Genomic DNA, 26,595 nt, shown 5'->3' with positions numbered 1-26,595 from the left:
CCATTCATCTGTTGATGGACATCTAGGTTCTCTCCATAGTTTGGCTATTGTGGACATGGCTGCTATAAACATTCAGGTGCACGTGCCCCTTTATCCCTACATTTTTATTGTTAGAGTAAATACCCAGTAGCACAATTGCTGGGTCATAGGGTAGCTCTATTTTCAACTTTTTGAGGAACCTCCATACTATTTTCCAGAGTGGCTGCACCAACTTGCATTCCCACCAACAGTGTAGGAGGTTCCCCTTTCTCTGCATCCTTGATCTGTTGTTTCCTGACTTGTTAATTTTAGCCATTCTGACTGGTGTGAGGTGGTACCTCATTGTGGTTTTGATTTGTATTTCCCTGATGCTGAGTGATGTTGAGCACTTTTCATTGTGTCTGTTGGCCATTTGAATGTCTTCTTTGCAAAAATGTCTGTTCATGTCTTCTGCCCATTTCTTGATTGGATTATTTGTTCTTTGAGTGTTGAGACTCAATCTCACAAAACAAACTGAGAGTTGCTGGGAGGAAGGGAGGTAGAGATAGGGTGGTTGGGTGATGGATTTGGGAAGGGTATGTGCTATGGTGAGTGCTGTGAACTGTGTAAGCCTGGTGATTCACAGACCTGTACCCCTGGGACAAATAATACATTATATGTTAATTTAAAAAAAAAAAAAAAGGAAAACATAGGGATTCCTGGATGGCTCAGTCAGTTGGGTGTCTGCCTTCAGCTTAGGTCATGACCCCAAAGTCCTGGGATAGAATTTTAAAGACATCTTTTACAGCAAAAAACAATAACAATGTATAGTCAGATTTATAATACATACAAAAGTAAATATAAATTGCACAATGAATGACAATAATATCTAAAGGATGGGAGGAGGGTGAAGGGAAGCATAATATCTAAGATCCCTACATTATATGTGAATTGCCATAATATTAATTCATGGAAGTTAGATAAATTAAGGATGCATAATTGTAGCCTCTACCATAATCAAATACACATCATATATATATGTGTGTGTGTATTTATATATATATATATATATTTATATATATAAATACACACACACACACACACACACACAAAGACTAAGACAAAATAAAACAATAAAAAAAAAACCCCTAAACCTCTGACTCCAAGTGCTTATTTAATTGTAGTTCTTTTATGTGTTGACATCTTATAATTTATCAACTCAGGAGTTTCTGACTTTCAAACATTTCCCAATAGGAAACTGTGCTAATTTCATTACTTTTTTGTTGCTCTTTTGTCTTTTATGAGTATAGATAATACACAGAATAAAATTCGAAGTGTTCCCTTGAAGTCAATGCAACTCCTGAGTTAGTTTATTAAAGTGTTCTCACCTCACTTACTAAAGAAATTGATTTAATGGGGGCAGAACAATAAGTAAATGAAAAAAAAATGCTCTGACAGTTGGCCATTAAGGCTATACATAGGTGATTTTTTTTTTTTAAAATAGGAGATTTCCATAGGTGCAAATGATTTCCTTTCATTCTTAGATCATTCTGCTATTTAAAAAACAATTACATAATTTCTCACCTTGCTAGTAAAATCAGAATACACAGATATTTCACTTTTTCTTTCCAAGGTGTTAAAATAAGTGAATGATTCTTAAAAGTTAAAAACCCACTACTTTTCACTCCTTTTCACAATGACCCCATCCATTTAAATGAAAGCGTAGGAGAAATATACCTTCACCAACAATTTAACTTCTTACATCAGATAGTTGCAAACTGACTGTCCATTGGCTAATTTTAGCCCATTACTTTGTTTTGTTTGGATCATTATTTTTAGATTTTTTTAATTACTTGAAAATGTTTATAAATTCAGAGATTTCCCCCAGAAAACCAACCAGGAAAGAAAAAGAAAAAAAAAAAAAAAAAGACTACAAGAGAACAACCACCACTAAGAATCTAAATTCTGAATTCTTTTGAAAATTTTAAAGAAACGGACACTTTCTAACACAGCAACAACAGGGGGAGCTGATTATTAACTGCCTCTTTTCAGTGTATTCCCTGCCTTCCAGTTTAACTCAGTTCAGCCCAGAACACTTAAACTACCCATCAGGACTCAAAGAGTTCATAACTTCTTTTACATATATTCCTCATCCCAAATCCAGTCTCCTTTCTCACTCCAGTCCCTACTCATCTTGTCCACCTGTCTTCCTCTCTCTTTCAATATAGTGCATCTAATACATCACTAACATTTTCAGTTGAGGATGCACTTGGCTAAATGAAACTTTCTCTAATGGAAAATAACAGGTCAACATTCGATATCAACATATTTATGCATTCTCTCATCATTCTTTTTGTATATGGACATTGAAGTAGTCCCTTTTCCCAGCAGGAATTTCATTTTAATAAACACAGGGTTTACTTTACTCTTGATTATTATTCTGGAGACCAGAAGTTTTAAACAAAGTTTGAATTTAAACTTTATTAAATTTTGATTATTTTTTTCTGAGGATAACTGGCAACTTGAGTGACTCAAAAATTTCATCAAGAAAACAGAGGTTAAACATGCTTATAACTGTTAAAAGAATTAACATTGCTTAATTAATTATTTCTCTCTTTAAAAATTGAGGTAAAATTAATTAAAAATTAGATTTAAGCGAGGAGGAAAAACTTCAGTATTTACCTGTATAAAGAATATGATAGGTATAATCCTCCCAAGATTCTTGTCATGTAGGTATTCAACCAATCACTAGGATAGGTACTGCTGTGAAGGGGCTTGGCAGATGGATTTAGATTGCTAATTCATTAACCTTAAAATAGAGACAGTCCCTTCCTTTATCCAGGTGAACCCAATGTAATCACACAAACCTTAAGGTAGAATAGCAGAGCAGAAGAGTCAGAGAGAATGCCAGAAGACAGGAGGGGTCAGAGATTCATCTTGCTTGGACTGGACCTGTTGTCACTAGCTTTGAAGATGAAAAAATGGGGCCATGAGCCAGGAGATGCTGGTGGCTTCTAAAATCTAAGAACAACTCCTGGCCAATAGTTAGTAAGGAAATGGGGCTCTCAGTCCTACAGCCATATGGAACTAAATTTTACCAATAACTGGAATAAGCCTGGAAATGAATTCTCCCTTAGTGCCTCCAAAGGAAATACAGCTTTGGCTTTGGCTTTGTTAGACCTGAAGCAGAAAAAACAGCCAAGTCCAAAAGACTTCTGACCTCAGAACTATAAGATAATAAATGTGTGTTTTAAACTGCTTAATTTGTGGCAATGTTAATAGCAGCAATAGAAAGCTAGAACCTCACTGGTGAATGAAAAAAAAGTCTTTCCACAAACCCAACTGAACAAGATCAGCAACTATTAGTTTACAAAGTCTTAACATACTTCATGAATTGCTGGAAGTGGCTACAAAATCTGTTTTAATGCCCCTTCAAAAAAGAATCCCATCAGTCTCTATGTGCATTTCCCCAAAGTGCCCATTTTCCTGCCTGGCCTTTTGTGGCCTCCTGGGAATTGTGCTCTTAGAAACATTCTGATGAGAGTGTTTTGCCCATTTGAGGCCCTGAACTTAGCTTATCTAGAGAGATAGTTTGTGCAAACAATGTGATTTATGTGGAACACCTGCTTTCCTTCTAAGGGTCTAGAACATCAGTAACTGCAGTCAATCACACAGGCCTTATGTGCCTATGTGACCAAACCCTAATAACCCTCCACTTCTAGACTCAGACAAGCTTCTCTAATGGGCAGCACTTGGCACACACTGTCACAATTTGTTGCTCTTGGAATTAAGTACATCCTCTACAACTCTCCCCGGAGAGGAATCTGGAAAGCATATGGCTGCTTTCCTCCATTCTTTGCCCCTTTATTGATTTTGTTTTGTCTCTTTTTGCTGTATGGTGTAACTGTTGGGTAGATGACTTCTGAGTCCTGTGAATCAGTGACTGGGAGGGATCTTGGTGATCCCTGACACAGCACATTTCCCATCATCTCAGCCACAATGACTTACTAATATAAAAAAGAACCCCAAATATCATACTTCTATAAGACTAAAAAATTTTCCCCAATTTTCCCCCAATAACCAAACTGTAGTAGGCAGAATCCTACGGTGGTTCCCAAGATCCCTGCTCCCTGATATACACCCTGTATAATCCCCAATGCTATGAATATGATGGACTTTACTCCCATGATCAAGCTGTTATATGGCACAGTTGACTTTAAGAAAGGGAGATTGTCTGGGCGCCTGGGTGGGTTGAGCCTCTGCCTTCAGCTCAGGTCATGATCCTAGGGTCCTGGGATCAAGCCCCACATCGGGCTCTCTGCCCAGGGGGGAGCCTGCCTGCTTCCTCCTCTCTCTTTGCCTGCCTCTCTGCCTACTTGGGATCTCTCTGTGTCAAATAAATAAGTAAAATCTTAAAAAAAAAAAAAAAAGAAAGAAAGGGAGATTGTCTGGGTGAGCCTAACCTTATCACATCAGTCCTTAAAATCTGGATCTAGAGCTTAGAGACAGGGGAAATACAAAAGATTCCAGGCATGAGTGAGATGTGATGAGGGAGTTTCTCCATTGCTGACTTTGGAGATGGAGAGGGCCGCATGACAAGGAGTACAGATGGCTTCCAGAAGCTGAGAGCAGCCTCTGGTTGATAGTAATCAAGGAAATAGGAATGTCAGTGCTATCATTGGAAGAAACTGGATTCTGCCAACATCTTAAAATGAATTTAGATTTTTTTTCTCCAGAGCCATGAAAAAGGAAATGAATAATTTTTTTTTTACTTATTCTATTTAAAAAATATTCGAAGAAAATAATAAACAAATCATCAAGATAACATTTGCATCAGACTTTTACCAAAACTAATTTGTCTGGGAAATAAAATTATGGTACATAGTTAAAAGGAAGATAATAGGGAAATATAGTTTGAACTGCAAGACTAAACTAAAAACACAATTAGTTCACTTAATTATTCATTTATAACACACTAACTATATGCAAACTCTTAGGCTGACAATTTTAGGAGATAGAAAAATTAAAATATTATAGTATGCATGTTAAAAATGAATGGTTAATTAGGGAAGGCAAATCATAGCTTCCATAATTCTATGATTGCAAACAAACAATTATTTTTATTTTATTTATTTGAAAGACAGAGAGAGAAAGAAAGAGAGAGAGAGAGCACGCACACAAGCGTGAATGAGGGGAGGTACAAAGGCAGAGGGGCAGAGAGAATCTCAAGCAGACTCCCCATTAAGCACACAGTCAGACATGGGGCTTGATCTCACGATCCTGAGACCATGACCTGGGCTGAAACCAAGAGTGGTGCTCAACCACCTGAGCCACCCAGGTGCCCCTGCAGGCAAACAGTTACAAGCTAAAAGGGAAAAGGCACTTTACAACTGGAGAGATTCAATGTAATAAAGAAATTTGGAGTAGGAAAAAATTTTTGCTTTGGTTCAGTGGTATGGTCTAGAAAGATGGAGGTAAGTGAATAATTTAAAAAAGTGCTATACATCATGCCAAAGATTGGAGATATACATTTGGACAAAAGGACAGCTCAGTCTTCATATTATATGTCAGTTCCCTGGTGCTAATTTAGAGAGTTTGATTGAAGTTAGATCCTATGCCTATAAAATGCACCTTTCCCCCCTCCCCCCAAACACAAAAATGACAGCCACCTAGTGTTTCTGAGCAGGGAATGGACTGATCTTTAAAAATAATAATATAGCAGCAGAAAGTAGTAACGGAGTATACTAATGACTAAGGAAGACCAGTTAGGAGAATGTTGTAATACAATAGTCAAGCAGTTTGTTAATAAAGGCCTAAACTAAAGAATGTAGAAAACAGTAGAGATGTGAGAAATACCACCAAGGTTGTATTAATGATACCTGATGGCTAACAGGATATAGGGTACAAAGGAGGAAGAAAGCGAAAGATAACTGCAAGATTCCAAGCCTGAGTGAAGTGCATCTTTGGTACTATTTTCCATCCTGAAACAAAACAAGTAAAATAGGAAGAAAAGTATACACCAGTTATATAAATCTCTAAGTTACTTGACTACAGTAGAATAATTTCAAATGAATTTTGAAATAAGGGCCCTTGAAGGAAAAAAAAATGTACACGAGCTTAAACTTCTACTATAAGGTTATTTTCTAAAATAAGAATATCTAGTATCCATTTCTGATGACTGTGAGACCTGTGGGTCATTATGCATCTATAGACTGTGCTCTAAAATGTGTCCAAAATTCTTTAGAGTATCTAATTCAGTGAGTAGGCAATCTTTTAATAGGGGCAAATAAAACTTACTCATCCAAGTAAGTCAGATCATGTTTTCCATCAAGCTAGTGAACAGCTGCAGACATAGCCTGCTTCCCATCAAAGTCTCCATGTATAACCATGTGTAACCTCTGCTATGCTGATGGTTCTCTGGTAAATTTTCAAAACCGTAACCCTAAAAACATATGACAAACATTTTATTAAAGAAACATGCCTGCACTACTCACCCTGCCTTCACTTGCAAATTTAGGGACAATGCAGAAACTTTACTCCACGTGCCAAAACTCTGCTGAATATCTATCTGTCTATGAACTACACTTGCTGACACTGCTACAGATTAGGCAAAAGTACATGCTCTGAATAAAACTAACACAAAAGGGAAATATTTTCCAAATAGAACCTAGACTTAAAAGGCAAACCATTTTCTCATGCTTGCTTTAAGAGGAGTGATGAAGGTATGTTTTAACATTCTTGGAAAATATTTCTGAAAGGAGTTGAGATTTAAATTTCCTCACTTTCAGTATCTTGAATATGGCTTTAGGGTAGCAATTAAATAGATTCACAGGCACCAAATATGAGATGACTTCAAACAAACCTTCCAAATGCTGTACTTTGTTTCTTGAAACCTACTGGTTATAGGAATTTAATTGAATTCCATGCTTCTATGTTTCCAACAAATAATTTTGATCATTAACTGAAACTGGAGAGAAATATTGGCAAGATCAAACTCTGGCACAAGTAACATATAAAAGCCACTGAAAAGAGAGCAGTATTCTCTAAAAATTAATTCCTCATATTTGAGCTTGAATAAACTATAAAGAAAATGGTGAGTTTTCTCTTTCAAACCAGATCAGCAAGCTATCTGTACAAATAACATTATTTTATAAGAGACTGACTTGATAAATACCTCCAGGTCACAGCACAAAATCACTATTTTCTGTTTGGATAACATAAATTCTCAAAAAAGTTTTAGGGCCATTAATATTAAAAAAAAAGAAGATGCTTGGTTTTGTAGTGCAATCTGAAACCTCAAGATAGTTTTAAGTTATATTTGTAATATGGATTACTACTATGACGGTTTTAGTACAATACTGCTTAGTTCAATGATATTAAATGTGTTACAAAATATGAGAGTAAGTTGACACTAGACACTTCTCTAATTTTCTAATTTTCATTTCCCTACTCCCCGTCTCACCAATAGACTTAAATTTTTCTTCAAAATATAAATCCAGTAAGATATATGCCTTGGATGATGTTTAAATTTAGACAATGAGCTGCAAATAACTACCAGACAACTGGCAGCTTACAGTTTTACAACAGTTAGAGACAGATGGACAAGTAAAAATCAGGGGGTCTCAAATTGCAAGCCCATCTAAATAGATTTCCTGTTTACTTTGCATCAGACTCTCTTACAGGTGCAGGGTGCTTACTTTTGGCAGTAGGGGGAAATTTATATGATTTATAAGCCATAAGAACATCTTCTCACTTTCCATAAACAGGTTATAGAATTAATTAAAATTACAGCACAGCAACTCTGCACATGAAATCTGCTCTGTTACTGGAGACTAATGTAATCCAAATATGTGGAAAGTCAAATAGTTTTCAACAAAGCTAATTTAGATGGATGGATCAGATAACAACTTGGAACTGAACCTGACAGAATCAGATCTACTCAAAGGCAGTAAGTGCTGAATGTTATATTCCAAAATGAATGAAGAAAACACTGAATTTTAGTCTGTTACCAGAAGGATTAGAAAATAGTACTTTACTTACAAAAATGTTAAAATATCTTACTTAAAGAAATTACGAAGACCCAAAAAAACTATCGTATGTTCTATTTTATGTAAATGAAACAGACTATTAGAAAAGTAAATGGCATGTGGATGGAACTAGAGGGTATTATGCGAACTGAAATAAGTCAATCAGAGAAAGACAATTATCATGTGATCTCATTGATACGACGAATTTGAGAAACAAGACAGAGGGTCATAAGGGAAGCGGGGGTAAGAGGAAACCATAAGAGACTCTTAATCTCAGGAAATAAACTGAGGGTTGCTGGAGTGGAGGGGAGTGGGAGGGATGGGGCAGCTGGGTGACGGACATTGGGGAGGGTATGTGTTATTGTGAACGCTGTGAATTGTGTAAGACTAACGAATCACATACCTGTACTCTTAAAACAAATAATACATTATATGTAAATAAAAAATAAATAAATAAAAAGAAATGTAAATGGAATGAAAGACTATGAAATTTGCATTTAATCCTATTCATGTTTATCTATCTACTCAAAGAGTATGCTTCCATTTGTAAGATTTTATCTTCATGAAGACATATTGAAAAAAGGTGGCTTCTTTACACCTTCATACTATTGACACTACTAGTGTTCACTGCTATCAGATTTATATCTAAAACAAAAATAAAGCATGAGGAACACAGGAAAGTAAAACCTTCCACAAGCTAATGGTTTAATCTTACTGGCAAAGCAATTTCGACTGTACCCTTATATATAGTACAATTGAAAGTTAAAAAAAAAAGTAAAAGGAGAGAGTTGAAGTAAAATGATGAAAATGGAAATTTGTCTTCTGAGTCACCAGAGTCTCTCTTCTGCCTCAGTTTTTTCAGTAAGCAAAGGAAGGACAAGTATGGGCAGAGGGGGAAATTTCAAGATAAGAAGGAACATTCTATCGTTACTACCACTCTGATGACCAGAGAACTACTCTAGTTGTAGCTTATAGGGTCCTCCAGAATGGTGGGAGCACAAGCCCATGGGTAACATCAATTTTCAGAATGTGGACCAATTCTGATCTTAGTATAGCCATGTCCATTCCACCTCTAGTACTTTTGGATATTCCCTTAATACTCTACCTTCTCTTCATAGTGTAAACGTCTTCCTTTCTTCTGTCACAAGTAGCCTAAATCAATACCGAATAATTTTAAGAACTTTAGTTATTTTTCAATTAGTATTAATGTCAGTTAGTATTTCACTCCTTTTTTTTTTTAAGTACTTGTATGATCTCTAAGACTTGTGTGATAGCCAGCCTCTAAGGTGATCCTCAATAACCCTTGACTTCTGAGATTCACATTCTTAGGTAGTCCCCTCCACAGTGAATAGAATTAATGGTTGACTTCTGTATCCAGCAGACAACTGCAAAAATTGATGGGTGTGTGGTTCCTGAGGGTAGGTCATAAAAGGCATAGAAGCTTCCACCTTGCTCTTTTTTTTCTCTCTTAGATTGCTCATTCTGAGAGAAGCCAATCCCATGTTGTGAGGATAGAAGAGACCAGTGTTGAAAAGCCTTCGAGATGGGAAAGAATTAAAGCTTACAGTCAACAACTGTCACCAAATAAGTGAACTATCTTATTAGATCATCTAGCCTGTCAAGCTTTCAGATGATTACAGCCCCAGTTGACTGCAACCTCATGAGATCCTGAGTAAAACCATCCCACTAATTCATTCCTGAATTCTTGACCTGTAGAAATTATATGAAATGATAAATGTTTATTGTTTTTAAACCACTAAGTGGTGAGGTATTGGCTAAGCAGCACAACTAATTCATACTATTTCTTCTTAAAGAAAGAAATACAAATAGGTATGCCATTGGATCAACTACCTTCATTAACAACATAATACTGTTGCTTTATGAGGGATTTAGAACTCAAGCTAAGTAAATAATGGATCAGGTTTTTGTTTTATTTTAATTGAGGCATAATTTACATGGGTGAAATACACAAATCTGAAGTGTGTATTTCAGGAATTTTGACAAGTTTTGCAAGAACATGCACCACATAAGTAATACCATGATCAAGAGATTTAAAAAATTTCCATTACTCGGGATAGTTTTCTCAAGGCTATTTTGAGTCAGTTCTTACATTACTCCTTCCCAAAACCAGAGTTGAGTACTGTTTTATATATCTATCACCATAAGTTTTGATCATTCTAGAACTAAATAGCAAACAGAATATGTTCTTAAAATCATAAAGTTTTTACATGTAGGGAGTTGAGGGAAATTGGAACAGGAGGTGAACCATGAGAGACTATGGACTCTGAAAAACAATCTGAGGGTTTTGAAGGGGCGGGGGGTGGGAGGTTGGGGGAACCAGGTGGTGGGTATTAGAGAGGGCACGGATTGCATGGAGTACTGGGTGTGGTGCAAAAACAATGAATACTGTTACACTGAAAAGAAATTAAAAAAATTTTTTTTACATGTAAAAATTATAAAAACATATTCACTAAAATAAGGTTAAGGTATTTCTAAATATATAGAGAAGTCACTTTTATTATGGATGGTCAGGTCAGACTCTTCCAAAGAAGCAAGTAAATGGGTATGCCTGGTATCTGCATCTTTCATTCTAGAGATCACTTAAAACCAAATCATTTAAAGTATCAAGGAACGTATTTTTATACAGTTAATTTGTTTTGCTTTTATTAAATAATTACCATTTAACAATATATGTATTTTTTCCTCCCTCAAAAAAAATTTGTTTTCATCTAGGATATAGCAGTGATTAAAAAGCAATTACCAAGAATGAGAATATTTCCTTAAAAGAGGATGGATAATTATAATCCTATAAAGACTTATGGCAAGTATTTTTCATTGGCTTAGTACAACTTTCTTTATTCATTAAAAGGATATTTTTTATGATTTTAAGATAATTTCAGAAAATTTATAAAAATTCATTTAGTAGTATATTTGTAATAACATATATACCACATACTCTTCTTGACAAGAATGCCTGAGACAGAAAGTCAAGTTACTGAGTCATTGAAATAATTGAATTTAAACTGTATCAGTAAATTCTATCTAAGCCATGGTTATTATTTCTCTCTACCCTTCAATATGGCCTTTCCTTAACACAGTTCACTATGTCCCTAGGAATACCAGCATTCTGTTAGTAGTTACTATGTACTACTTACAGGAAAATACTCTTAATCTCAGCTAGAGAAATGCTTAGTACTGGAAAAACATTTCAAATTTTCATATATATCCTCTTTAGGAATTTTTTTTCTCAAGTACTTTGTAGAATGCCTACCTACAAAAGCTGAATACTGGACAATGTCAATTATGAATTTCTATGGAGCCTGTGAATTAAATTTCCTAAAATAAAAATTTGCACCTGGATTTTATCATTAAACAAGTAACAGAAGAAATGAAAACTCTGCAGTTTCTTGTTATGCCTTTTTGTTTGCCAATTTCTGCTTTTCATTTAATCGCCCTGATATTACACAGTACCTCACAGGTTTCCTCTCTCGAAGCAAGTCTTCTAGACTCCGTTCACAGTGTTCAGCTACCACCACCAGTCTTTCTGAGTAAAACAAAGCAAATCCACTTTACATTTGATTAACAAAATGTTTAATAACAAAATAATATAGTCCATTAAAGATATTATAGTACTAATAGCACTGTAAGATTTTTTTAGACTCTACATTAACTACATAATTACCAGATCTATACAACAGAATAAATGTGTAATAAAAGAGCACATTAAATAACAATTTCACGTCATCTTGTGTTTTTGTCTAGAGTTTCTCCCATGTGCACCAGGAAAAACAGATGGAAAGTTTTACCTTTGGAAGAAAGAAGTGACCCTTCTTCTGACACAGATTAGGAAAAGGACAAACTTGGATGAAGATACAAAGAAATTTTGATGTGAAGGGGAAATTGGGAGCTAGGGACAAATAGTCTTGGCAGTCTGGTTCAAACACAAGGTTTTGCAACTGAGTTCAGAAATTTGAGAAAAGTAGAAATGTTCTGAATCATGACTATGAAGAAAGAACAGAAAATTGGTTTGGGATTATTTGTAACATCATGGGACCTGCTGAGATTAAGTAATAATATAAAATTTTGGTGGGTACCATCAATATTATGATGTAATTTTTATTTTCCAACAGATAAAGAATTAGCATAGTTCTGAGGGTCAGACCATACATTTTTTTTTCATCATTTATCCCTAATGACTAACACATTGTTTGACACATTTTTAAAAAAGATTTTATGTATTTATTTGAGAGAGAGAGTGAGAGCTCTCCCCACTGGGCAGAGAGCCTAATGTTGTGCTCAATCCCAGGACCCTGAGATCACAGATGAGATGGGGCCAAATGCAGACCTTAACCAACTGGGCCACCCAAGCACACCCCTCACTTTTTTAAATATTTTTTTAAAAAGTTTTTATTTATTTATTTGAATGAGAGACAGTGAGAGTGGGAACACAAGCAGGAGGACTGGGAAAAGGAGAAGCAGGCCTTCTGCCGAGCTGGGAGCCCGAAGCAGGGCCCAATCCCAGGACCCCAGGACCACGACCCGAGCCACAGGCAGATGCCCAACAACTGAACTACTGAGGTGTGCCCCCCAACTTTTTTTTTTTTTTTAATGAATGCATGTAAGAGGAGTGAGAGAGTATAAATGAGTTTACAAGTGTTTGGGAATTTGATAAGGTCATTTCAGGAGAGATCACAGGTTTAAAAGAAATTGTGGAGTTTTGTGAGTATCTATGCAAATAAGATAGATGAGGAATAAGATTAACACAAAATATGGGTGGCAGACTAGGATGAAACAAAGGAGAGTGCAAAGAGATTGGGAATACTGATCATTGCAAAGAGTTTTGATGAAAATGAAAAGTAGGAAAGGTAGAAAAAATGAGAGAACAGAATATGGGAAAGGAGAATTCCAGAGTAGGAGATCCAGCAAAAGGAACAACTCTCAGTAACAACTGGCTCAAGGTAAGGTCTTGCATGTGGGAGTAGAGATGAAGGACAGTGGTACACAGGCAATCATGTAAGGTATGAGGGCAGTATATTACATGGGTCAAATCTTGGAAGAGGAAACTCTCTGAGGGGGTAGCATTACACCAAATGATCTGAAACAGAAAACGAAAAAAGCTCTAAATTAAAGTGATCACTTTCAGATGAAAGACTGCAAGTGATCTAAATAAGAACTTAAAGAAAACTAAATTTGAAAGAATATTTAACAAGGGGGAAAAAGGAAAAAAAGAATAAGAAAGAAAATCAGTTCTTCAATAAAGAAAAAAACACAATAAAGAAAAAAACACAAAGTTGACCTTGAAGCAATTGTGTAGTTATTTGCTTTCATCTTACAACATTATGCCAGTTTTCCTAATACCTATCTGGCTGCCTCTCCTTAGTCTACTCTGTACAATGGCACCCCTAACTGATGCTTCTAGTTCCTCTACTTTTGATTCGGGGTCTTCATACTGTGTTTTCTCTTCATTTACTCCCACGGCTGAAAATTTGCAAATTTTATTTCAAGCCCTGAACTCCCTTCTGCATTCCAGGCTTTTATAGAAAATTTCTCACTTTAATATAAAAGTCACCTCTAACTTGACAGAACTCAAACTGAACTTATACTTTGCTCCTGAAACCTGTTCTTGAGTCTTCAGTAAATGGTACCACCATCCTGCCAGCTCCATCAGCTAGAAACTTAGGAATAATACACTTATTATTAATTAATAAACTTAGGAATAAGCCCCCTTTCTCAAATCCAAACAAAAGTCCTGCTATCTCTATCTCCCAAATGTTTCCAGAATCTGTAGTTTGCTCCACACAAATTGGGTCCAAGTTAGGATCCTCTTAATATGAGATGAGAGTACAATGTACCTTAACTTATCTCACATTAATTCTTATTACCATCCATCATATTTTCATACTAAAGTCTCAGTGATAAAATAATAATAAATCCAAATGTCCTCTTTAGTTTCATCTTTTGTTACTTTGGCTTACCAACTTCCAGTCATGCTAGCCTTCTCTTCCCCATCTTGCTTAAGGTATTAGCACATTGGTTCTCATTGTCTGAAATGATCTTCCTCATTCTCATCTCCCAGCTAACTCCTATCATAAAACACAGAGGTTAAAAGCACAGACTCTTCCATCTAAGCTCAAATTCCAGGTTTACTACTCATTAGCTATGCGACCTTGGACAAGTTTGCTTCTTTTCCTACGCCATAGTTTCCTCCTCTATAAAATGAGGGAAAAAATAGCTCCTACCTCATAGAGTTGTTGTTAGGTTGAAATAAGTTAACATGTAATAGGGATCAAGAATAGTGCCTGGCACATAAGTATTTGCTATTATTATTATTCATTCCTTGGTTAAATATGACTTCCATAAGGAACACTTTACTGGTGCCCCCAAATCAATTTGCTCCTCCTATCATATAATCTATTCTGCACTGTACTTTTCTTCAGTAGCACTTACTTCAACTCTAAGGATTTGTATACATTTCTATTTAATGTCTTTTTTAAAAACATTTTATTTATTTATTTGACAGAGATCATAAGTAGGCAGAGGCAGGCAGAGAGAGGGGGAAGCAGGCTCCCTGCTGAGCAGAGAGCCCGATATGGGGCTCTATCCCAGGACCCTGAGATTATGACCTGAGCCGAAGGCAGAGGCTTAACCCACTGAGCCACCCACCCTGGTGCCCCTCCATTTAATGTCTTTTTTCCTCCACTACATAATACGTTTCATGATGGCAGGAAAATGTTGGTCTTGTTCTAAATGTATCATCAGTGTCTAGAACTGGCACCTCAAACATATTAGTATCTAAGATAAAAATACTTATTGGCTAAATGAGCTTGAGCAAAGAGGTATGATGTAACCATTAGAAATGAATAAGAGTCTTATGTGAAGATAGTCATTATCTAAATAGAGATCTGTCCTGTGTACAAAATTATATGCCTACATTATAAACTAGGCATAATAAGTCCTCAATAGTGCTTACTTTAATATAAAACAAAAACATCTGAGTTCATTAATATGTGTATTTTCCATTAATTTATAATTTTAAGTTGGATATTCATAAATGTCCATATCCATGAGAGATTTTCGAAGTGTTTGGCACTAGCCTAATTGGTCAGGCTTAAAATAATTTAGAAAAAAAAAAAACTGTCAGGCTTCTTCTAGAAACTCCTTCAAAATATCATAAAACAGAGTTTGCCAAAGTTTCAGGATTCTATGGAACTCTGAACCATTACTTTAATACAGTGGAGACATAATCCTTGGCAAAATATCAAAGTTTCTCCCAGAGGTAATGGAATGTACACCAAAACAATGTTTCCAATATGAACCATTTTTTCAAGAAATCATTAGAGAGTCTTCATCCTGAAACTCTGGACCACTGTTTGAAAATAACTTCTGTTTGTTATAAAAACAATATAGTTTCACAGAATAAAATATGACAAAAATATCTGGGAATCACAATGTGCCAAACAAAAGTCAGCAATGTAGTGGCATTATTTATAAAAAACAAATGTGACACGAAGATGAACTTTAAAGAGTGGAACATACAAGAACTGTGAAATAATCTCTCTTCTAACAAATATTTGATGAATGCCAAGTATCACTGTCGTGTAAATACAGCCTGAACTGTATGTTTTAAGTCAATGCTAAAAAACTGAAGAGAGTACAATATTATGCCAGAATGAGGAGAGGAACTAGAAGAAAGATTTAAATGAAAATTTTTTAACTTAAGAGAAAGAAAGGTAAATTGTGAGTGTGTTAGGTTATTAGATAACAGTAACTATATCATTCTTTTGTTACAATAAAAATTGAGGCTAGCTCATCACTTTTTAAATATACATTCTAAATAAATGTTCAGATAGTAAAACTGACAAATACAAATTCTCTTCTTAAAAACCAGTATTGTGGGGCGCCTGGGTGGCTCAGTGGGTTAAGCCTCTGCCTTTGGCTCAGGTCATGGTCTCAGCGTCTTAGGATCAAGCCCTGCATCCGGCTTTCTGCTCAGCAGGGAGCCTGCTTCCCTTCCTCTCTCTCTGCCTGCCTCTCTGCCTACTTGTGATCTCTCTCTGTCAAACAAATGAATAAAATCTTTAGAAAAAAACAAAACAAAACAGTATTGTTACTAGGTCACCGGATGGTTAGTTTTATGAGTCAACACAACTATGCTATAGTTTTCAGTTACTCAAATGCTAATCTAGGTGTTACTATAAAAGTATATTGCTATGGGGGCGCCTGGGTGGCTCAGTGGGTTAAAGCCTCTGCCTTCGGCTCGGGTCATGATCCTAGGGTCCTGGGATCGAGCCCCACATTGGGCTCTCTGCTGAGTGGAGAGCCTGCTTCCCTTCCTCTCTCTCTGCCTGCCTCTCTGCCTAATTGTGATCTCTGTCTGTCAAATAATAAAATAAATAAAATTTTTAAAAAAGTATATAGCTACAAATGATCAAGATCTATAATCACTTCAAGTAAGGAAGATTATCCTAGATAATGTGGGTGATTCTGATTTGATCATTTGCAATGATTAAATAGCAGAATTGAGGCTTCTCTGAAGAAGAAATTCTGCTCATGGACTGCAGCTTCAGCTTCTGTCCAAGAGTACAGCTTATCCTTGATAGCTTATCCTTGATAGCCCGCCCAACCCCACGTCATGAATATCCTACTGGTTCTATTTCTCTCATGAAACTCTGAACCAATAGACACACTAAAGTTGAAAGGTATATGCAGCTAGAGATATAGAATAAATTATCTTATAGGTCCTTAACAATGCTATTATTCTTTACCTGAATTTTCACATCTATTAATTAAAATAATTTTATTTTTTACTTTGTTAGCAGCCACCAAAAGATTTCTGGGTAAATAATGCCAAATAAGGGACATCTGGGTGGCTCAGTCAGTTAAGCCACTGCCTTCAGCTCAGGTCATGAGCCCAGGGTGCTGGGATCGAGTCCCGCATCGGGTTCCTTGTTCAGCGGGGAGCCTACTTCTCTGTCTGCCTTCGCCTACAGCTCCGCCTGCTTGTGCGCTCGCTCTCTCTCTTTCTCTCTCTGACAAATAAATAAATAAATAAAATCTTAAAAAAAAAATAATGCCAAATAAGATGGGAAGAGGGGTGCCTGGGTGGCTCAGTTGGCTAAATGTCTGCCTTTAGCTCAGGTCATGATCCTGGGGTCCCGGGATGGAGCCCCTTGTTGGGCTCCCTGTTCAGCAGGAAGCCTGCTCTCTCATTCTCCCTGCAGCTCCCCCGTCTTGTGCTCTCTCTAAATGGATAAATAAGATCTTTAAAAACAAAAACAAAAACAAAAACAAAAAAACCAAAGTGGGATGCATTATCATTTATAATCGTCATTCTGCTTCTAAACACTGCTGAGATATCAAGCTCAAAAGAAAAAAGAGAAAATTTATTAACTTAAATATTTTCATGCTTCATTGTTTTTTTCTTTTAAAGATATTTTGATCAACTTTTCTTTTAATAAATCATGTTCCTAAATTTTAATAAAATGTCCACTATTCTTGAGATTCAATACTTCATCCTGAGTTAGGGATAACTGACATCACCTTGAATCAGTTTTGAATAATCTACAGAAAACAGTGAAAGCCTGACTTCTGAGCTAACCTAACATGTGAAAACATGTTACTAAAATAGACCACATGTCACACATAACAGCAAGTGAGAATGGGAAGGTAGGGGAATTGACAATGACAAGATATGAGATAGCTGCATAGCAAGAACAAAATAAAAGGGGAAAAGAGAAACAAAATCAAAATTCTTTGAGGAGACAATGAAGTGGAGTCCAAACCAAAATCATGTGGTATTACATCATTAAGAAATATGTGTTGTTCAAAGAGATTGTAGAAGGGAAACTTCTTCTATTTTTTCAACTTAATGTAACTGAAATTACAGGAATGCTTTGGAACAAACAGACCTTTATATAAACTTACTTTAATTCAGCGATTTATTCCTTATGCATACAATTTTTCAGGACAATGAACACTGCCAATATAAACAAGACAATCAAATTCCCTAACCTTATGACAATCACTAATATCTTCATTCTAAGCAGCCAAACTTAAAATATATGACTACTATACATATCTATGACCCATGTTACCCTAGAAAAGAGGACTACTGAGATCTAGGAGCAGGGGAAGCAGAGTAACCAGCAATATGGGACTACCCAGATTATTGAGCAAGCTTCAACACTAACAGAGTCTAATAGTGTCTAAGGAGATCATTTTCTACCTGACACTGATAACTAAAAAGAAAGAGGGATTATGTCATAAGGTTCTCCCAAGTTCAGTGTTTACAGAGGCTCAGTTAGGTAGAGGGAGGAAAACAAGGAGCTCAAGAAATATCTAGGACAATTAAATGAATTATCCCAAGAAAACAAAATCTAGGGAGAACTGGATAGAAGCCAAGAGTCCAGTCAGATGATGTGAAGCTCTGCATAGGCTTCCAGCCACGATGGAAAAAAATAAAAGTCACTTTAGGATACAAGAATGAAGAAATCCTAAGAACTAAGTGGCAAGAGTTTGGGAAGACAGGCTACTTTAAAACGGCAGATGGAAAACAGCAACACTGGGGCGCCTGGGTGGCTCAGTGGGTTAAGCCTCTGCCTTCAGCTCAGGTCATGATCTCAGGGTCTTGGGATCGATCCCTGCATTGGGCTCTCTGCTCAGCAGGGAGCCTGCTTCCCACCCTGCTTCTTTCTCTGCTTGCCTCTTTGCCTACTTGTGATCTTTGTCTATCAAATAAATAAATAAAATCTTTAAAAAAAAAAAAAAGAAAACAGCAACACTAATTATGGTTACCAGCTACAAATGATAATGAGGATCTAATACTATTTCCAAGCTTTGCTTGGAGTGGTTTTGACACTGGGCCGATGTAACAACTGTAAATTCTAATTAGAAGAATTTGTAATTAGATTGGTAGTGGTGGAAAAGGTGATTGAGGCATTCAGGTATTGACAATATCTATCAATTGTTCAGTGATATAAAATACCCCAAATGATTCCTATAATTTCAAAATATTTAATTAATGTTATTGAAGCCATTCATCAAATAAAAACTTTAGCAAAGAAAAAAAATGTTTTTAAACAACAACAACAAACTTGCCAAAAGTTCCTTTCTAAACGTTTGGCAAATGGCTAGAGCTATCTATAAAGTCTCCTGTGGGTACAGCTACCATTTGTCTTCATGGCTATATATAGGCAAATCAGAAAAAGCACCTCTTCTCTCAGAATGAAATAGAGAAAAAGATTTCAGCCCTTCATTATTGCATTAGCCAGAAGGTTTTGTGCAAAACTCTACAGTTCAGTGGCTCTGAATGTGGGTCTCTGGATTGGTAAATACGTGATATGGCACACCTGTAGATACTGGTCAAATCAACTTTGGAGGGCTTACTGCCTACATTAGAATTTCTCCAGATCGTCTTTAAATAAAGAAGAAAAATTCTCTCCATGTAGTTGATACTCTGCATAAGTGCTTTTAAACCCTTTCTTTACATTATGAATCCTTTTTGAGAATCTGATTAAAACTTGGACTCATTACCCAAAAAATGGTTGTGCATACATGTACACACACACAAGATTGTCTATATAATTTCAAGGTCCATAGATCTCCTCGTGCCCATTCATAGGCCCCTGTGGCCCTCAAGTGCTATTTCAAACTGTCAAATCTATTTTACCTAATGCTCACCACAGAAAAATTGGGACAAGAAGCTACAGAGGTTTCCACTCAGAGATCAACACAAGAAAGAAAAATAAAGCAAATATAGCCAGATGTGTTGAGAACACTTCCCATAACAACAAATATCTCAGATCCCCATAACATAGAAGTTTCTATATAATATCTCTATGTATCACTTGAACATATAATATATTGTATGAACATTATGAACCTTGCAACTGATCATTTTTCCAGATTTAAGTAAAAATTTAGAAATTAATTTCTTAATATGTTGCTTCATTATAAATGTAATTTGAAGCAGATCAATTTCCTTCTTTGCCTTGACCTATAAGAAGTCAACAAAAAAATTTATAGTCCATGTGAAGAAACTAAGAATTAATATTATCACTTACTATCTTACACTGTTTCCTTTCTCCCCATCCTGATTATATATATTTTTTCATGTATATACTGTATACACAAAACATTATGTATATGTATATATAATATTGTACGTATGTCAATTTTTTAAGAAAAATTATAATAAGAAATGTAAATTCCTTTAAAAAGAATAAAAATGGGGGTGCCTGGGTGGCTCAGTGGGTTAAGTCTCTGCCTTCGGCTCAGGTCATGATCTCAGGGCCCTGGGATAGAGCTCCACATCGGGCTCTCTGCTCAGCAGGGAGCCTGCTTCCCCCCTCTCTCTCTGCCTGCCTCTCTGCCTGCTTGTGATCTCTGTCTGTCAAATAAATAAATAAAAATCTTAAAAAAAAGAATAAAAATGATTATGAATAATATCAAGATTTGCTTTCTTAGGAATATGTCAACAGTAAAAGGCCAGCACATCTCTTGAAAATCTCCTATTCCTAAGGCCACTGGTACCATTAAAATAAATGAAAGTAAATAAAACTTCACAGACAGAAAAGCTACCCCTCTGTGTTCTGAAGTCTCCTATCCCACTAAAACTCTATATGGGGGCATCTGGGTGGCTCAATTGTTAGGCGTCTGCCTTGGGCTCAGGTCATGATCCCCGGGTCCTGGGGATTGAGCTTGCATTGGGCTCATTGCTTGGCAGGAGGCCTGCTTCTCCCTCTCCCACTCCCCCTGCTTGTGTTCTCTCTTTCACTGTATCTCTCTATGTCAAACAAATAAAATCTTTAAAAAAAATAAAATAAAAAAATAAAACTCTCTATATGAGAGTCTGATGAATATCTCCATTCTTCAATGTAGAACTCAACATTCTTTCCTTTGTACTCCCATGGCGTAGCACAGCACATTGTATATCATCTGCTGTACACTATTACTATATTAAAATCATGTTTTTATTTTTTTCCTCTACTACTTCTAGAGGGATCCTATCTTATTCATCATATATCTGGCATCTAGAACAAGGAGGGCCATAATATTAGGCATAAGACAAAGTATTTTAACACCAGTGGACTGGCATTATGTATGACAAAGCACAGGGTAAAAAATGCCAGAGTAGACAAGAAAGTCTGGTTCCTAAACAAATCTTCAACTCATCAACATCTTTAAAACTTTATTTCCATCCTGGTTTTCCGTCAGCTCTGCCCTCCAAGTTTATTCTTTGTGGAGAGAGACCCTTATGGCCTTAATAGGGCCCCACCTACATTCCCTCTTGAAAGGTTAGGCCAAGGCTGGTAAAGGTTTGCTGATATTTGTGAATAAATCAATCAAAGGCAATCTTGCATAGTAAAGAAGGTCCCAGCAGAATAATGTATACTTTAACTGTCTGTGTTTGTGTGTGAATGTGTACGTGTACATACATATGAATATGAAAAATCACAATTTTTTATCATCTACAAAACAAATCTTTTTACCACCTTCTTTCTGAGATCTCCTGACATACCTAAATATTCAAGACACTAGATATATGATAGAGCTCCAAAGTGTTTAAGGCATTGAATAGCTCTGATTGGTAGAGGTATCAATATTTGCATTACAATGTACACTTATTTCAGCTTCAAAAATCTTTTGAAATATGATAAAATGTTTAATATTCGAACTCTTAACATTCGAACTGGTTGTATGACCTTAGATAAGTTACTTAATTGCTCTGTATCTCAATTTCTTTATCTGTAAAATGTGAATAATAATAGTCCCTATCTCACAGTAATGTTATGAGGATTAAGTTCATTAAAATACGTAAAGCACTAAGAAAACTGCCTCAATAACAATAAATACTCCATAAATATTAACTTAATAATAGTATTTATTACAAAAACATTTTCTACTCCAAGTCTATAAAACGTAAATGTTTTCAGAGCAAATTTTTGTTTTGTTGTTAAAGACTATTTATTTATTTGAGAGGGAGAGAGAGAGAGAGAGAGAGAGAGCACATGTGCAAAGGAGCAGACAAGCAGGGGGAGCAGCAGAGGGAGAGAATGCAGCGGGCTCTCAGCTGAGCAGGAAGTCCTTCCGGGGTTTGATCCCAGGACCCCAGGATCATGACCTGAGCCCAAGGCAGATGCTTAACTGACTGAGCCATCCAGGCACCCCAGGGCAAATATTTTTTGAAGGCCATTAACCCAAACTAACTGAAAGTATCATTTAGCCTATCTTTCAGCAAAACAAAGAAAGCATTATTTGCGTTTTGGTTTTTTTGTAATATTAGATTCAAACACACAAAATTGCCATTTTTATAGGCAATATCAGCAACTATATATATATAGGGTTAACTTTTACAAAGTATTTTATTAGAAAAATTAAATGTATTTCATTGAAATGCATTTAAAATAATTTTAAGCAATGGAACCTCAGCATGCAATTAAGTTTCCAAAAATAATTTTAAAATAGTTAAAATATTGCCATCATAAACATGTTTAGGGGTGGTATAAATTGGATAATTGTGTCTCCCCCCTCTGCACCATTAATATGTTAAGACCTAATCCCCAGTGCAGTGGTGATTAGGGACCTATGGGGTGCGACCTTTGGGAGATAATCAGGTCCTGAGTGCTCTGTGCTTTTAAGAGACTGAGAGAACACCTTGGCTTCATCCACCAGGTAAAGGTAACTGCCAATGAGGAAGTGGGCCTCACTAGATATGAATCTCCTGGTGCCTTGGTCTTGGACTTCCCAGCCTCTAGAACTGGGAGAAATAAATGTTTGTTGTTTATTAGGTTTATGATGTTTTGTCAAAGCAGTCCAAATGGACTAAGATATGGGATACAGAAGAACCTGAGTATATTACTAAAAATGCAGTAAATATCTTCCTGGTGAAACACTGACTTTTTAACCAATAGCATTCAACTTTTTTACTTTAGTTTTCTAAATGGAATTTTATATAAAAAGACTAATGCAGCTCCAAAAAAATTAGTGACTCCCTTTACATTTGGAAATAGCCCAAATTACTTTCAATCATAAAATACATTTAATTAGATACTTCCAAAATTTCTGACATCAGCACTTTCATTTTCTTTTTATAGAAGGAAAGAAATATGCTTAAGGATGAGTGGTTTCCCTGAAAGAGAAAATTAAAAATCCTTATTCTCAGATCTGAAAAACATGAATCCCTCAAAATGTAGTCATTCGTTATTTTATTCACTCAACCAACATTTATTGAATGCCTCCTGTGTGCTCAGTGCAGTTCTGATTCTGAGGTTAGAGGTAAAAGTCATTAGCCCCCCGCCTTCTTTAAGATTTTATTTCTTTATTTTAGAGAGAGAGAACGCACACACATGCATATGCAGGCAGGTGGGGAAGTGGGGAGAGGGAGAGAGAGAATCTCAAGCAGACTCCCGGCTGCATGTGGAACCCAACACAGGGCTCAATCCCAGGATTTGAGACCATGACAGGAGCCAAAATCAAGAGTCAGACACTTAACTGACAGCCACACGGGTGCCTGTTTTGTCTTTTTTCTTCAAAAAACTAAGAATCCTCAGAAGAGACAAATTAAATAGAAAATAATAAAAAATATGATAAAAGCTATAAAAAAAATCTAAGAAGGGGACTAAACTCAGATTGTACAGAATGGAGCATAGTATAATCCGAGAGAGAAAACAGCAAGAGTATTAAACCAGGGACATGTGAGGGGCCAAGGCAATCAGGAAAACTTGAAAGACTGAGTTTGGCTGGACTGAAGGTGAAGGCATGCCTGCACATACATACTGATTACTGTATGCAGTCACTGCATATCTGTAACCTAATCAAGGTAACAGAATAAAGGACACAAAAACAGAAAAAAAGAACAACTTACCATGCTTTCCCCTAGAAATATCCACATATTGGCAAAGTCTGGGATGGGTGATGGTCTTAAGGATTTGAAATCGCCCTAAAATTTTGATGGAATTTGGTGTGAGAGGAAGCCCATTGCTTCCACAAACATCATGTGGCAGAGCCGAGGCAAAAAAAGTAAAGGCACCCATTTCAGCATCCTTCAGGGGAAACATTTCCAAGTCCTAGATCTTCTAAGATAACCTGGAAAAGGAGAGAATTTTATGACAGATCAACCAAAAATTAAGCCAGTGTTTTCTCACCTTAAATATGATTAATAATACATAACTTGGAGGAAAATGCCAATCAGAACACTTCACAGTAAAAAATATCGAAGTTAAAAAATTCCAAGATAATATCAAAGAGGAAAAACCACCTAATCACAAATTTACACTGTAGTTCTAAATCACAATCAAAGATTTTCAATGGCATAAAAAGGAAAATATAGAACATTCCCTCTTCAATGGCACCTGACAGTTTTAAGAGTTTAGAGGAAGTTTGTTATTGCATAATTATATCAATAAGGATCTTCTCTTTACCTAAAGCTTGAACAGAGAAGAGACCATCAAGACTATTAAGAATTTTTCCTTCTCACAGAGTGAGTAAAGTCAGGAAAGAGGAAATATAGATACCAACCATTAAGTCAAATTATCAGGGCCTCTATTTTAATAGTAGTAAAAATTAAACTAAATAACAGAGGCCTCTATAATGTTACTTAACTAATCAATTTTTGTTTTTGTGCTAGATACTTTACATGTGACCTGTTTTATTTTTTAAAAAGATTTTATTTATTTATTCGAGAGACAGTGGGAGCACAAACAGGTGGGTTGGGGGGAGAAGGACAGAGGGAAAGGGAGAAGTAGTCTCCCCAATGTGGAACTTGATCCCAGGACTCCAGGGATCATGACCTGAAGCAATGGCAGATGCTTAACCGACCGACTCACCCAGGAGCCCCTATGTGTGACCTGACTTGTTTTAATTCTCTCAACAACTTTCACAGATGTTACTGCCTCCGGTTTATAGATGTTTCATACACACATACACACACACACACACATATATATATTTGTATTTTATATATATATATAGGACCACTATGTATATATATATTATATATATTTATTATATATACAAAATATACATATATTATATGTATACATATATTTACGTATAATATATATAAAATATACATATATTTACATATAATATATATATAATAGGATCACTCCAAATATATATTTGGAGTGGTCCTATTGACATGGCAGGTCTTTTGAGGGGCAAGTCTTTTGCTAAGACCACAAGGGTCTATGGCCCAAAAAGTGGAGTTTGATAGTAATTCTTGCTGCAAGTTAAAAACAAACAAACAAAACAGCCTACATAGAGGTCAGGGAATTGATACAAAACTATGCAATAGTTACAAATATTTTGCAGCTCTTAAAAATGCCAGCTTTACCTGTTATACGGTAAAACTGGAAATAACCCAAATGTCCTTCAGTAGATGAACGGTACATCCATACCAGATGGAATACTTCTCAGCAATTAAGAAGCAACAAACTCTGGATGCATACAACAACTGGTGTGGATTTCAAGGGCATGATGCTGAGTGAAAAAAGCCAATCTGTACAGGTCACACACTGTAGGCAGCCACTCACGTTTTTGTTATCACAAAGTTAGATTAGCAGTCACCAAGGGTTAAGGCTGATGAGGTTGGGGGTGGGGTGGGTGGTTGTGACTGGAAAGGGATACTGAGAGGGAACGTTTTTGTGTTGATGAAATCTGATCTTGATTGTGGTGGTTGTTACCTGAATCTACACATGTGATAAGGTGACCTAAAATGGTACACATGCGTCCCAATGTCAGTTTCTTGGTTTTGATGTACTGTAATCCAGAGGATGGAACCCTGTCTGGGAAATGGGGTGCAAATTATATGGGACATCATACTGTTTTTGCAACACCCTGTGAATCTGTAATTATTTCAAAATAAAATGTGAAGCTTTAGAAAGAATATATAATAAAAGCAAATGTTCACAGTATTAGAATAAAACAAGTTTCAAAGTGAAAAAATATATAAATTATATATAATATAATATGAATTATATATGTAATATATATTATATATATAATATATATTATAATATATATATAATAGGATCACTGCAAATATATATTTGGAGTGGTCCTAGTGACATGGCCTCCAAAGCAAATAATGCTCCAGACAAAGTAACCTGGAGATTAAGGAACTTGCTCCAGAGCAGTCTGAATCACATTAAGGTAATCACAACAAAAATGGTCCCTAGGCAAGGGGTTAAGGAAGTTAAGGAAGTCTGTCTGAGAGTTTTGTGTATATGGATAAGCTTAATGACTGCTGTACTCTGCTTTAGAGGGTAGATAGATTTTAACTGGGGTCCTACAAATTCTAGAATTCATAATAGTTTGCTTTTGTTACCTTTGCTCATACCAGCTTTTTATTGTAATTCTCACACAGTTGGTTTAATTTCAAGGGAAGAGATTTAACTTTTTTTCCTTTGAGGGTAAATAACTATCCGGTATTGGGGAGGACCAGTGGCAGAGTTAACTCTTTTATTTTTCATCCCTTTAAATTATCGTTCTCATTTCAAACCTTCTTTTGACTTATGATCCCCATTATTTCTGCTTCTCTGATCTGAAGGCTCTGAATCTGAGGAGGCCCAATGCACCTCTTGACTATAATATAGGTTGTAGCTTCTTT

The 26,595-nt window shown here is 36.0% G+C and overlaps 1 protein-coding gene across 4 annotated transcripts in view; it reads right to left on the bottom strand.

The window, feature by feature from the left end:
- The window catches only part of LOC111154891 (TBC1 domain containing kinase), a 207,720-nt gene that overhangs the window by 175,738 nt on the left and 5,387 nt on the right, over positions 1 to 26,595 (bottom strand). For all 4 annotated transcript variants that reach the window (XM_022514848.1, XM_022514839.1, XM_022514856.1 and 1 more), the window contains exons 2-3: positions 23,851 to 24,071; positions 11,457 to 11,529 (exon numbers count right to left, since the gene is read on the bottom strand). In XM_022514848.1, the coding sequence (XP_022370556.1) occupies positions 11,457 to 11,529; positions 23,851 to 24,043 (266 nt within the window). In that variant the 5' untranslated portion in view covers positions 24,044 to 24,071. The remainder of the gene's footprint in view (positions 1 to 11,456; positions 11,530 to 23,850; positions 24,072 to 26,595) is intronic.

This window comes from Enhydra lutris, unplaced genomic scaffold (assembly GCF_002288905.1).
Source record: "Enhydra lutris kenyoni isolate GAN:26980312 unplaced genomic scaffold, ASM228890v2 scaffoldscaffold3, whole genome shotgun sequence".
Lineage (NCBI taxonomy): Eukaryota > Metazoa > Chordata > Mammalia > Carnivora > Mustelidae > Enhydra > Enhydra lutris.
The sequence above is the reverse complement of the archived record's forward strand: the minus strand, read 5'-3'. Positions and strand labels throughout refer to the sequence as shown.